The 12,506-nt window shown below is 36.8% G+C and overlaps 2 protein-coding genes across 2 annotated transcripts in view; both read right to left on the bottom strand.

Moving 5' to 3' along the window:
* Positions 1 to 5,109, bottom strand: part of LOC107729761 (uncharacterized) — a 6,833-nt gene extending 1,724 nt beyond the window's left edge. The window contains exons 1-8 of the mRNA XM_016540444.1: positions 4,929 to 5,109; positions 4,822 to 4,852; positions 3,116 to 3,529; positions 2,121 to 2,777; positions 749 to 808; positions 534 to 622; positions 388 to 446; positions 134 to 300 (exon numbers count right to left, since the gene is read on the bottom strand). Coding sequence (XP_016395930.1) covers positions 134 to 300; positions 388 to 446; positions 534 to 622; positions 749 to 808; positions 2,121 to 2,777; positions 3,116 to 3,529; positions 4,822 to 4,852; positions 4,929 to 5,006 — 1,555 coding nt within the window. The 5' untranslated portion in view covers positions 5,007 to 5,109. The remainder of the gene's footprint in view (positions 1 to 133; positions 301 to 387; positions 447 to 533; positions 623 to 748; positions 809 to 2,120; positions 2,778 to 3,115; positions 3,530 to 4,821; positions 4,853 to 4,928) is intronic.
* Positions 5,110 to 7,378: 2,269 nt separating this feature from the next.
* Positions 7,379 to 10,227, bottom strand: LOC107729991 (N-acetyllactosaminide beta-1,3-N-acetylglucosaminyltransferase 2-like). The gene is made up of 2 exons (XM_016540736.1): positions 10,110 to 10,227; positions 7,379 to 8,649 (listed from the first exon to the last, which is right to left on the bottom strand). Exons 1-2 carry the CDS (start codon positions 10,225 to 10,227, stop codon positions 7,379 to 7,381), a joined length of 1,389 nt encoding a protein of 462 aa, XP_016396222.1.
* Between the last annotated feature and the right edge of the window lie 2,279 nt (positions 10,228 to 12,506).

Genomic DNA, 12,506 nt, shown 5'->3' with positions numbered 1-12,506 from the left:
TGTGTGTGTGTGTGTGTGTGGGAGAGAGAGAGATGCGTCTGTGGCTAGCATGCGGTCAGAGCACAGTTTCTGTAAATACAGAGGAACCTGAAAGACCACAGGACAAATCAATGTGCGTGTGGTGTGAGAGCACCTTCAGTAGAGATGGATGCAATGACGCCCTGTGTTTCGGAGGTTTGGGATTTGACGGTTCTGCCCTGAAGCCGCTGCAGACTGGACTGAAGATCCCTGTGCGTCTGCTGCCCTACAGCCAGCTTCTCAAACTGCAGCCACACGATGAACAACACGCCAGAACTCAACCTGGAAACAGATTGATTGACAGTCTGTGAGCAGATTGGTTTGGAAGAATCCAATTATTTTGCTTTAGGAAGTGAGCTTTGTACTTACTTTTTTAGTCTTTTGAAGTCCAGGCTCTTTGGAGTGAGATGTCCAAATACTTCTCGTATCTATAAACCAATTTTGAGGCCAAAAGTTGCTCAATTGACAACAATATTCTGATGATCTATAAAGGGAATCATAATGTTGAGCCTCACCATGGTCTCTAGAGCAGATCTGAGTGAAGAGGATTCTTCACGATGTTCAGGCTCCAGATTGATCTCGACACTCACCTCGAACAAGAGCTCTGATTGGACGGATGATATGACATCAGAATGTATGCAGTATGTCATTTATCATTTGTAAAAATGAAACGTAAATGGTAGCTGCATTATTAGGTTGATGTGTTAAACCATTTCAAAGCACATCTCACCCGCAGGAAAATGCCTGTTGTGGGTGACATTTCGTAAGGTTTGCCGGTAGAGAGCTTTCTCTGTAGAATGAAAAAGGTTAATGCAAGAAAACCTTAGATATAACTAGATAAAAAAGTTTGTCAAGACAAACTTTAGGTTGACTTGAGAAAGCCTAGCCTGAAAGTTTAAAGCAGTTGTAAAAGCCTGAAGTTTGAAAATTTAGATATATTAGATCGATGTTGATGGCATGTTTCTACCATGATTAGCATGTTTTTAACATGACTGGCCTGTTACTAGCATATTGCTGGAATGATTAGCATGTTGCTAGCATGATTAGCAAGTGACTAGCATGTTTCTACCATGATTAGCAAGTTACTAACATGTCGCTAGCATGTTTCTAGCATGATTAGTATGCTACTAGCATGATTAGCATACTACTAGCATGTTGCAATCATGATTAGCAAGTGACTAGCATGTTTCTAGCATGATTAGCATGTTACTACCATGTTGCTAGCATGATTAACATGCTACTAGCATGTTTCTAACATGATTAGCATGTCGCTAGGATAGATAGAAAGATCAGAAATTTAGTCTAAGAAGAATAATAATAAGCAGCTTAATAGTAAAGTATGTACTTTTCAATTTTAATTTCATCATTTTATACCATTTCAGTACATTAGTTTCATTATTGTTATGCTTGAACATTAGCAGGATCTTAAAATGGCCCTAAAATAGGATTTATTGTTATTATGCTGCAATGGGTAATAGTAACAGTCTTAAATATTTTATTAATGCTTTAAAAAGTTAATACTACTACTATTACTACTAATATTTGTGTTTTTTGGGGGTTTTTTTTATATGAACCGGGCATCTTAATTAGGTTGGCTTGAGAAAGATGATCTGCTATTTAAGTAAATTGTAATTGCTATGTCATGACAGTATGCTTTTCTGAATTTAATTTATTCTGATTTTAATTAAAAAAAAATTTTTTTTTAAAAGCAGGACATTATTGCTATAAATTTTAAAATAATTAATAGTTAATATTACTCCTTGCATAATAATAATAATATTAATACAAAATAAAATAAGTTGATATTGTTAACATTAATCCTTGCATACTACTACTAATAATAATCTTTTTAAACATTAAATTATTAATATTGTCAATTTTACCCCATGATGATAATAATCATATTAACAACAACAGCATCTACTAAAAAAAAAAAATCCTATTTTAGGCCCATTTTTTATTTCTCCAAGTCATTTTGGGTGGTAAAGTGTACTTAATTTTCATGAAAATGTTACAATGCAAAAAAAAAAGTCCTATAAAGAGGCTTTCTTTATGCAAAATGTAATGCTTTCTAATTAAAAAAAAAAAAAAAGTAACTGCACCTTTTGATTTGCGTTGTAGTTTGGGTTGTATTACAGGTAGTGTGACGCTGCTCTTGGTTGCTGTCATCTCAATGGAAACGCCTTCGTCGCCCCGCTGTCCCACCTTTACCCACCTCACTTCTCCAGCATCAGGCGTTATTCTGGCTCTGACCGGCTCGATTTGACCAGAGGAGTGCGCCTGCGCGTCCACATTCCTGCGCATGGCAGACGGCGAGCGGGCGGCGGGTTTGACCAGCGGCATGCGCGTCTGTGCACTGAGGGTCATGTCTGAGACGCCTGCGTAAGCCGCTTGATATCTGGGCCGTATTTGAGCCGCTCCACTTTTGGGTTGTTTGTGCTGGGTCTCAGCGGCCCACCGACCAGCTGCTTCTTGTGACGCTGCAAAGAAATGATCATCGTAGTATGCATCACCATCAACCACATCGTTACTGTTGTAACCAGGCGCTAGAATGAGAGGAGATGAATCCCTGGAGCTCTTTTCATTGGACACTGAAGATGCAAACTTCACAGAGCTGGTCAGTCCAGCAGAAGGGGTTTGTGTGCTCACTCCTGATGTATCTGCTGTGACGTCTCTCACAGCTGGTGGAGAATCTGTAATTGCATCCGTTTCATCTTCATCGTCTCCTAATTCTGCTTCTACCACTTCTACAGGAATGTCTGTCAAATACAAAGAGTCATGTGACACCAGCAGGCCCAGCTCCAGAATCAAATCACTGAGGGTGTTTCTTAAACTAGTGAGGGTGCTCTAACCTTTATATACATATATATATATATACACATATACATATACATACATATACTGTATATACATGCATACACATACATATATACACATACACATATATAGTGCCGTCCATTTATAATCACTAAAAAGCTGTCACTCATCTTCGTTCACAGCAATCTCACAAAGATAGCCTACGTTATAAACAATGAAGTTCTCTACGCTGCACACCAGTTTAGAAGAACAAATAAAAACATGGAAAACATTTACTCACCTTCATACATGGAATCAGGAGAATCCAGGGATCTGAAAGCTTTAAAGCGTCCATAGAAGCCCCTGTAGGGGACGTGCCGGTTCCCGTCGATGAGCAGCACCACCTGAACCGTGTTGGACACGGAGGTGTACCTGGCCTTTCTCCAGCACCTCTCCAGGATCTTCTGCCCTCCTGCAGGCGCCGGAGACTCATCCAGGTGGATCTGATCGCTCTTCTGCTGACAGGCATCCGAGGGAGTAAAGTCCTCCAGGTAGAGCTCCAGACGCTTCCCAGGAGGCACCTGGATGGTCCAGTTGCACCACACGGGGGGGTGTGAGCACAGGTAATCAGGGGAGAAGAACTCTCCGCCGTCATCGCGGAGGACTTGATGGCAGCTGCGCAGGGCATAGAACGCGTATCGCTCGCGGCCTACACCTGACCAGAGACAACATTTTAGCACATATATCCCTCAAAATATAGAACTATTTTAACTGAAGAGGAAAAGTTACAGGACAATGAAATGACCCAAAATAAGATTAAAATTTGACATTATATTTTGTTAAAAGTATAATAATAATAATAATAATAATAGACAGTTTATCCCCCAAAACATGTACATGTTTTCATTGGAGGATGAATAGAGGATAAATAAATTGGAGGGTAAATAAGATAAGATAAAATAATATTAAATATATTATTTTCAATAAGAAGACATGAAACAGCCAGCATATTAATAATAATAGACAACTTATTCCCCAAAATATCTACATATTTTTTTATTGGTGGAAAAATTACGGGTGATTTTAATTATAAAAATAAGAGAAAATAAAATAATATTAAATATATTATTTTTAATAAGACATGAGATAGCCAGGATATTTAGTATATTTATCTCCAAAAAATATCAAAATATTTTCATTGGAGAGGAATTATTATAAAATTATTTTTTTGTATAAAAAACAGGGGATTTAAATGAATAAAAAAAGAACATAAATAATATTAATAAATATATTCTTACAAAATACAATATAAAGATTTTAATAATATGAATAAGATGAAATAAGATGGCATGTATTTTAGCATATTTATCCCCCAAAACATCAAAAAAAAAAAAAAAAAAAAATGTTTAAAGATTTGTTTTTACAAAAAAATTCTATAAATTTGCAAATAAACAATAATACTCCTAACGAGATATCTAAACACAAAATATGATTAATTTTGTAAAATAAAAAAAAAGATTTCTAAGCATTCATCTATTCCTCCTTGCACGATATACCGGTATAAAGCGTGTTGAATCTTTTCAATTCGTTTTTTCTCCATACTGCAAAGCTGCTGATATTTATTGTGAAAGTGCTATACATTATTAATTGAATATATTTCTCTTATATTTTGTTATTAACAAAAAATACACAAAGATTTTTAAGATTTAATATATATTTTTTAATTATTTAAAAAGTATTTAAGTTATTTAAAATACTTTTAAAATTATAAGTTAATCATATTTTATGATTTCTTTTAGATTCAACTATAATAACGAATTTAGCAATACCTTACTATCTTTCGTCCGCATTATAAATGGGTCTTTACACATATTGACGCTTGGAAATGTTGCTTTAAAAAGTTTGAAAACCCCTGAGGACACAAGATAAACATGTTAAAGCTAAAGCAAGAGGGACAGGTACGTCACAAAGTTCACATTAATGTAAATGTGACTGACCGCTGTTTACCTGCGGATGCTTGTCCGCCGTATCTGTTGATCTGCCAAAAACAGACAGATTGAGTGAAACATGCAGCGACCAGACCGCCATCAGATGACCAGCCATGAGTTACTCACCTCAGCGCTGCTTATCAACCCTGTCAAATAGATTAATATCACAAGACTGCATGTACTCAATAAATGCCGCCGTGGCATTTTGGATTTATGCTCGTGAACTTTCTACGTTGTTGTCAGATGCTTGTTTGAAAAACTAAACGGAAGAGGCCTGCATCACCTGTATTATATCTGTGGTTAATGAGGTAAGTTTACCTGTCGCGCATGAACGAATGAGGTTTATATGACATGTGACTCGCTCTTGATCCGACAGAGGGCCCCGCGCAAACATTAATGTGACCCTGGACCACAAAACCAGTCAAATAGCCCATGGGTCATTTTTTACTTTATTTATTTATTGAAAGCTTTACATCGAACATGGTTCGTTAGGATAGGACAATATTTGTCTGAGATACAACTGTTTGAAAATCTGGAATCTGAGGGTGCAAAAAAAATCAAAATATTGATAAAATCAACCTTTAAAGTTGTCCAAATTAAGTTCTTAGCAATGCATATTACTAATCAAAAATTAGGCTTTGATATATTTACAGTAGGAAATTTACAAAATATCTTCATGGATCACGACCTTTACTTAATATCCTACTGATTTTTGGCATAAAAGAAAAATCGATAATTTTGAACCATACAATGTATTGTTGGCTATTGCTACAAATATAGCCGTGCTACTTATGACTGGTTTTGGTCGGGACATAATGAAATACTAGCGTACATAGTACTACATACTGAGTAGTATATACTTAACCTAATTATGCATGCTTTTAAAGATAGAATGAGAAATGCTGATCATGATGCAGTAATAAAGAATCATATAATGAGATAATAATATAGCATTATATGCTATATTATATAATATATAAGTAAAATATACAAGTAAAATCTCAAACAAATTACCTCCATTTGGCCATGTGATACATAAACTGCAAAATTACTTCCAAACGTAGACATAACTTTATTACTAGCTATATATACAAAACACTGCTTAACTGGAATGATAAAAACAAGTTTCACTTGTCAAGGCTATTTCCTGTGTTTTCAGGACAATTTAATTCGATCCATAATCACAAATATGCACTCATATTGAACAAATGACTGAACATCACACAAAATATGACATGGAAATCTTTTGTGCTCATCTTCCATGATGAGTTAATGAAGATTTATACAGTAATTGATTTGGATTTTGACTTTGCACTTTGGAGGCTCGTTCAGTTCACTGTGAGTGTTGTAAGTGTCCTACAGTATGTTGCCCTACAACAATGGTTCAAAGGTCACAGCTTACTTGCACAAACAGTATACAAAGTAATAAAACTTATATTATTATCCTTGTGCTGATAGTGTAGTTGGAGAACGATCAAACAGCAGCTTCCTGAGAATATAGAGGTTTAATGCAAGAGAAGTCAAAGAGCTCAGCTATAGTCTTCCACACACGAATGCAAACATAAATTAAAACAACAACATAAAAATACACAAACACATCAGACTCGCTCTTTCTGTGATGAAAATGCACCCTGATTTCTTATGTCAACATGCATCATAGTACACCATATATAACTCATTTTGAGCAAATAATCGTGATTCGTCGCATCAAAGTGAAAGAAGGTGCGCAAATATGTCCCAGCTAACAGGGAATGTTCTCAGAATGTTCTAGCAAGGTTCTCTCAAATGTTCTTCCAGTAACATTCATAGAACGTTTGTTCAAAGTTCTCCGGTCTTTAGTAATGTTCTCAAAACGTTAGCACAGAAACATGATCTCATTCATGGAACTTTTTTACTGAAATGTTTAAACTGGAAGTTCCATCTAATGTTTTTTAAATGTTAAAACTTGTTTTAGAATGTTCAAAGAACATTCAAAAGTAACATTCCTATGATATTTGATTCAATGGAATGTTCCCTTAACGATTGCGTAAGCAAGAAAAAAATGTTTATCCACACTATTTTTCCCGTAAGAGCGGGCACGGCCATTTGTACATTTTATGGGTCTGGCTTCTGGTGTCATTCCCTTCCAGCTATTTTTAGCTGTACAAAACAGCTTGTTGTGCTGCTTGATATTGCAAACTGGTGTTTCTTACCATATTATTTTAATGTATTATCTTAATTTTAAAAACTATTATATTATACTAATATTAATCTTATATTAAAACTATTGAATTTTAAAATCTTTTAAAAACTGTTTGTGCTACTGTTTTGTAGAGCAAACAGTTTTACCATTTACTGCACTTTGTTATTTTTCTCGTTATTTCCATACCGCGGCTAATGAACCGGAAGTCTCGCACATTCACAGAAAACGGCTTACTTCCAAGTTGAAAAATAAGGTGGATAAAACCTTTTAAAAACTGGATGTTTTGAGAACATTCAGAAATAATGTTTTTATAACTTAATGGGAACGTTAGCAAAATGTTCTTGGAACACATTTTTGTTAACTGTACGTCAGTAATAGAACAGGGCATTGGGTTCTATTTGCTTCTGTTGCGTCGCTTTGCGCCCTTCGCTTGCGATGTATTTGCGATGTAACATTTCGCTTTTGGGTCATTAATCCAAGACCAGATCTTTATCATGTCCTGTGGGCTCCTGGGATGGACCAGAATCAGCTTTTTGTAAGCACAAGGATTCTCTCTGTGCTTCTCCTCAATGTCAAAGGTCTTAAAGCCCATGTGTTTCTCCGGTACTAGTCCCAGTCTCTTCAGACACATCCCAGTGTAGACGTCGTCTATCGGGTACAACGTGACCAGACGCGAGATCATTCTTAACCGCAGCCCCAGATTCCCAGAATACAGGTAGCCTCCGCCTCCGGCGTACGGTGGGTAAACTCCTCGAAACACGCTCTCGGGGATGTAATACTTGAGGTGTTTGGTTCGGTGTGGTCCAGCATTGGTGATCACATCGCCAACAAAAAGGTCCTGTGTATTGGACACAGAAAAGTTGCCCAGGTAAGCCAGCATATGCCGCGTATTGACGAAAACGTCGTCGTCGCCTTTGAACACATACTTGGCAGAAGCGCAATGAGTCCCAAACCACTCCAGAAAGAGGACTTCCTTTAAGGTGAGATTGAAGAACGAGTCTCGATAATCCCACTGCAGGACGTCGCCGTACGACGCCGCTTCGTGCTTGACCATGTCCGACAAGTTCGGGAAGTGGTCCGTCGCTGCCGTGCTGCCAAGTAGGAACACTGTCGCAATGCGCCGGCCGTCGAGGATCCCAGCGCGGCCCCATGATTCCCGGATGGCCTGCCGTCGGTCGAAATGTGCCGCAATGGACTTCACTGCAAGCAAGAGGTACGGCGTTTCAGAACACACGTTGGGTGCGTCCGTTATCAAGGGGTATGACCTACATCCCATGTACAACAAGAAGTCCTGGAATCGCTGCGGTAGGGACTTAAAGTCTTCAATCTCTGTCGTCACCCTGCTGTCCGGCTTGCAGGGACTCGTGCGATTCAGCCAACGTGGGATTCCCCGAAAGTCTCGAGGGGCCTCGCTGCCATTTGCAAGTGGCAGGTAGTAGATGTCATCGAGACGCTCCTGCACGCGATTCCAGAACGCCAGACTGACCTCCGGCTTCTTCCAGAACTTTTTGGGCGTCAGTTTCCCTCGATTGTACATGTCTCGTCCATGCCCGTAGCTTCGGGACACTTCCACCACGACGTAGATGAGGAAGTTGGCTAACATCAGCAATCCCAGCACTTTGGTGGTCTTCCAGTTGCTGTTCATCTTGAAGATGCCCTCACCACCTGAAGACACAGAAAGAGATTTTTTATATGTTGGGTTACAGTCTGGGAACAGAGGTGTGGAAAGGTGAAAGTCTACAGAATGTGGTGGAGAAAGTGGGATGGGCAAACCACAATGACCTGGAAAGTGGAGGAAGTTACGTTAGTAACTATGTTAGTTACGTTAGTCAAAGCCAGCTACTATGTACTTGAGCTGTGAGTGTTTGATCCATCGGCATACATAATGTGTTGAAACCTCAACCATACACCAAAATAAAGATAATTACATTTTTAAAAATAAAGGTTCTTTAGCATTGATGGTTCCATGAAAAACAGTTAAAATCCTTTTCCATTCCACAAAAGGTTATTTATAGTGGATATAGTGGTTCTTTAGACTATTAAAATGTTCTTCACACTAAGAAAAAAATGGTACTCTTAAAAACAGAAAGATCCTCACAGAAAGGTCCTTTTGAGAACTAAAAATGGTTCTTCTATGGCATCACTGCAAAAACACCCTTTCAGAACCTTCATTATATTGGCATCTATGGTTCCATTAAGAATCTTTAACATCTGTGGAACCATTTCACTAAATGTTCTTTATAGTGGAAAAAAAGTTATTTAGATTTTTAAAATGTTCTTTACAATAAGAAAAGGTGAAATGTTCTTTGGGGGATTCAAAAATAATTTTTATCATCATCTATCTTCTCTGGGGGGAAAAAAACCTGAAACAACTTTTTTCCATGCCACAAATTCTTCTTATTTTTCTTTTTTTTTTATAAATCACTTTTGAACTTTTGTAAAAAAAAATTTATACACATATATTTAGTTCAAGCATCAAAAATGACTCTAACATGAATGAAAATTGTCACATAATGTTGTGGGTCACATTTAAAAGGGTCAAAACTATTGGTTTTGAGCAGATGAGAGTGCTAAAGGCTTGTAGTGTTTATGTAGCACATACCTCAACTCAAAAAAGCAGCAGTGGGCTCATGCAAAGCCAGAAACTAACCACAACGGATACATAATTCCTCAACCATGAAGTGCAATGAACAACCTTTGTCAGTTTTAGTAGATTAATAAAAAGAGCTTAAATAATTCATCCAAAAATTAAACTTCTATCATTAATCATTTCAAATGCTGTGTTTTTTTCCCATGCAACACAAAATAATATTTTATTGTTAGTTTTTTTAAATTAAATTTACAGTTGTTTTTAACATATTAATACTCCAAAATTAATACAATAAATACCATAAAAGCACAACTGGTGCTTGCATGTCTTTTGAAGTGAAATTATAGCTTTGTGCATCATTTTGTTCTACACACAAAGCTGTAATATGATTTCATAAGGCTCAGAAGAAAAAAAAACTCTTCTAGGGTGAGTAAAAATAATTTAAATTTCTGGATGAACTATTTCTGTGTAAAAGAACCAGCTAAAAACATGAAGAGTAATAAAACATTAAAGTAACGGCTGGTCCGTTACTCACAGCGAGGACATCTGCAGGGTAAGTCTAGGGTGAGATCCATGAGTGAGTCCGGTGTGAAGCGTCCAGGGTTTCTCCTCCTGTAACTGTACCGGAACAGTAAGGGATGAACTTGCTGCATATCAGCCAATGTTTGATATATCGAACCCAAGATTTCTCTCTGTTTCAGACTCCACACCATCCTACGTTGTGCTTCCTTCTCTCATTCATTCATAAACATCATGTGTTCCTCATGACACCAATTACAGATGTGCAACGTCAGACTCTTCGTAGTCTCGTATAGTCAAACCTTTGACTAAACAGCTCTGCTATGGTCCACATTGCAGTTTATTTTGACCCAATAAGACAGGAAGAGACCATTTCAAATGTGTAATCTCAGTTTGTGTTGATCAAATAGGTAGTTTAGGGATGGGTTTATGTCAAATAGATGATATACCTCAGATTCTGTAATCAGCCCCATGATATTCAGTTTCAAAGATCTGACATCAGCTTGTCATATTGTGCTTTCAATATGCACCAGTTGAAGGTGGTCTGTGATGTGGCATGGAGACTAAACTCTTTCAGACTGCAGGAAACCTTCAAAAGCATTTCACTGTTGGACAACAAATCTATTTTATGACTGCACTTTAGATCTGACCACACTGACACAATGCTATCATTGCCCTACTTTAACACTTTTCGTAACTGAGTGACAGCTTATTAGCACGGTCCAATCCAGACAATGCATTTAGGATGCTATCACTGATTTTATTGTCAGAAAGTGTCTCATTCAATTACAACAATTAAACTCTTCAAAGGCTTCTTTAAACAATTATTCTGAGATATATAGGCTATTTGTGATATCAATAATCAGTGTTGGGGACTTTTATAAGTACACTCTAAAAAATGCTGGGTTAAAAAGGGACAAACCCAGCTATTGGGTTGTTTTGAACCCAACCGCTGGGTCAAAACAACCCAATAGCTGGGCCAAAACAACCCAATAGCTGGGTTTGTCCCTTTTTAACCCAGCGCTGGGTTATATTTAACCCAGCATTTTTTAGAGTGTAATAAGTTACAATATTGCGTTACTAAAAAAAAGTAACTGATTGTGTTACTTTTACGGAAAGCAATTTATGCTCATTTTTTCTTATCTGGGCAGGGCTTGCTTGTTCATTGTTTTAGTATAAAAAGTTATATTTTTGGCAAATGTAAAAGCCCTTTCACACCAAAAGTGAAATGAATAAGCCTCAGGCTGAAGGAAATGTAAATTCACATCTGTACAGTAGAGGGTGCAGCTCAAACAAACATTTCAGTTGTGCTGCTATTCTAGATTGCATGAAGAAAAGAATGCAGCAATTTAAAAAAAAATGAAACAAATGTTATGTTTATCTAAAGTCATTTTTGCTTATTACTATGGTTGAACTGGATCATCAAATGCCAGCAGTAAAGACACTGGTTAATAAAAAGGGTTTAAATACATAAAGGATATTTGTGCTATTTAATATATTTAAATACTGCAAGTTTGCATTTCTTTGTTTTTATTCATTTTGAGTAATACTGAATCAGTTTTTCTGCAGGTGAGATGAGTAAATGCATGTAAACATCTAGTCTAGAACTACAATACTCATCATGTTTAGACAGCGCAGGCCTGTCGCAATAATCAATATATCGACTTATGGTGCAATATATGTACATGACCTCCATAATTTTTGGTGACGCAATATATCGCCCATTATATTTACTTAAAAATGTATGTCACCATGTTTCATCTGCAGATATGGTCTTGTTTAGGGATCTGTGCTTTTGTGCATACGGACATCTGACTGCTAAGTAGTGATTGTGTTTTTCAGCAATAGTGTGCACCCTTCATTTACAGAGAAAAGAAGGTCAGGGAAAAATCTGTAGATGGAAAAATCTCCATACAAGCAGTTTTCTTTTTTTCTACTTGTTACTTTGGACTTTTTGTTAGAAAAAGTTTATTTACCGTACTATTTATTCAAGTTTTTTAAGGTATCTAATATTTTGATACTTAATTTCCATGATCTAAATATTCTTAAAAATTAAAAGTTTGTTGTCATTTGGAAGTGTGTAGGCCTTCTTGCATTATTTTGCGGTTACATTATGATTATATATTCAGTGGCATAAAATGGTCTTTAAAATGACAATAATATCGCTTATCGCAATTATTTCTGCGGCACTATATCGCACAACAAAAAGTTGCTATCGTGACAGGCCTAACAAACAATGCCTCTGCACCTTACTCATGATTTCACTCAACATGGGGACAGGAAAGCTGGCATTCATTAAATGGGAAACAAAGTCCGTTACTCATTTGAAAAAGTAACAGATTTTTTTTTTTTTAATTATTAAGTAATGTGTCACTTTACTAGTTACTTGAAAAAAGTAATCTGATTACATAAC

The sequence above is a fragment of the Sinocyclocheilus rhinocerous genome, unplaced genomic scaffold, assembly GCF_001515625.1.
Source record: "Sinocyclocheilus rhinocerous isolate Xijiao unplaced genomic scaffold, SAMN03320098_v1.1 scaffold313, whole genome shotgun sequence".
In the NCBI taxonomy this organism is placed as follows: domain Eukaryota; kingdom Metazoa; phylum Chordata; class Actinopteri; order Cypriniformes; family Cyprinidae; genus Sinocyclocheilus; species Sinocyclocheilus rhinocerous.
The sequence above is the reverse complement of the archived record's forward strand: the minus strand, read 5'-3'. Positions and strand labels throughout refer to the sequence as shown.

Bases quoted from the DNA above. Each gene is read 5' to 3' on its own strand.
- LOC107729991 (XM_016540736.1), bottom strand. From the start codon at position 10,227: ATGCAGCAAGTTCATCCCTTACTGTTCCGGTACAGTTACAGGAGGAGA. The intron at 8,650-10,109 runs GTGAGTAACGGA...CTGTGTCTTCAG, and splicing joins ACCCTGCAGATGTCCTCGCT to GTGGTGAGGGCATCTTCAAG.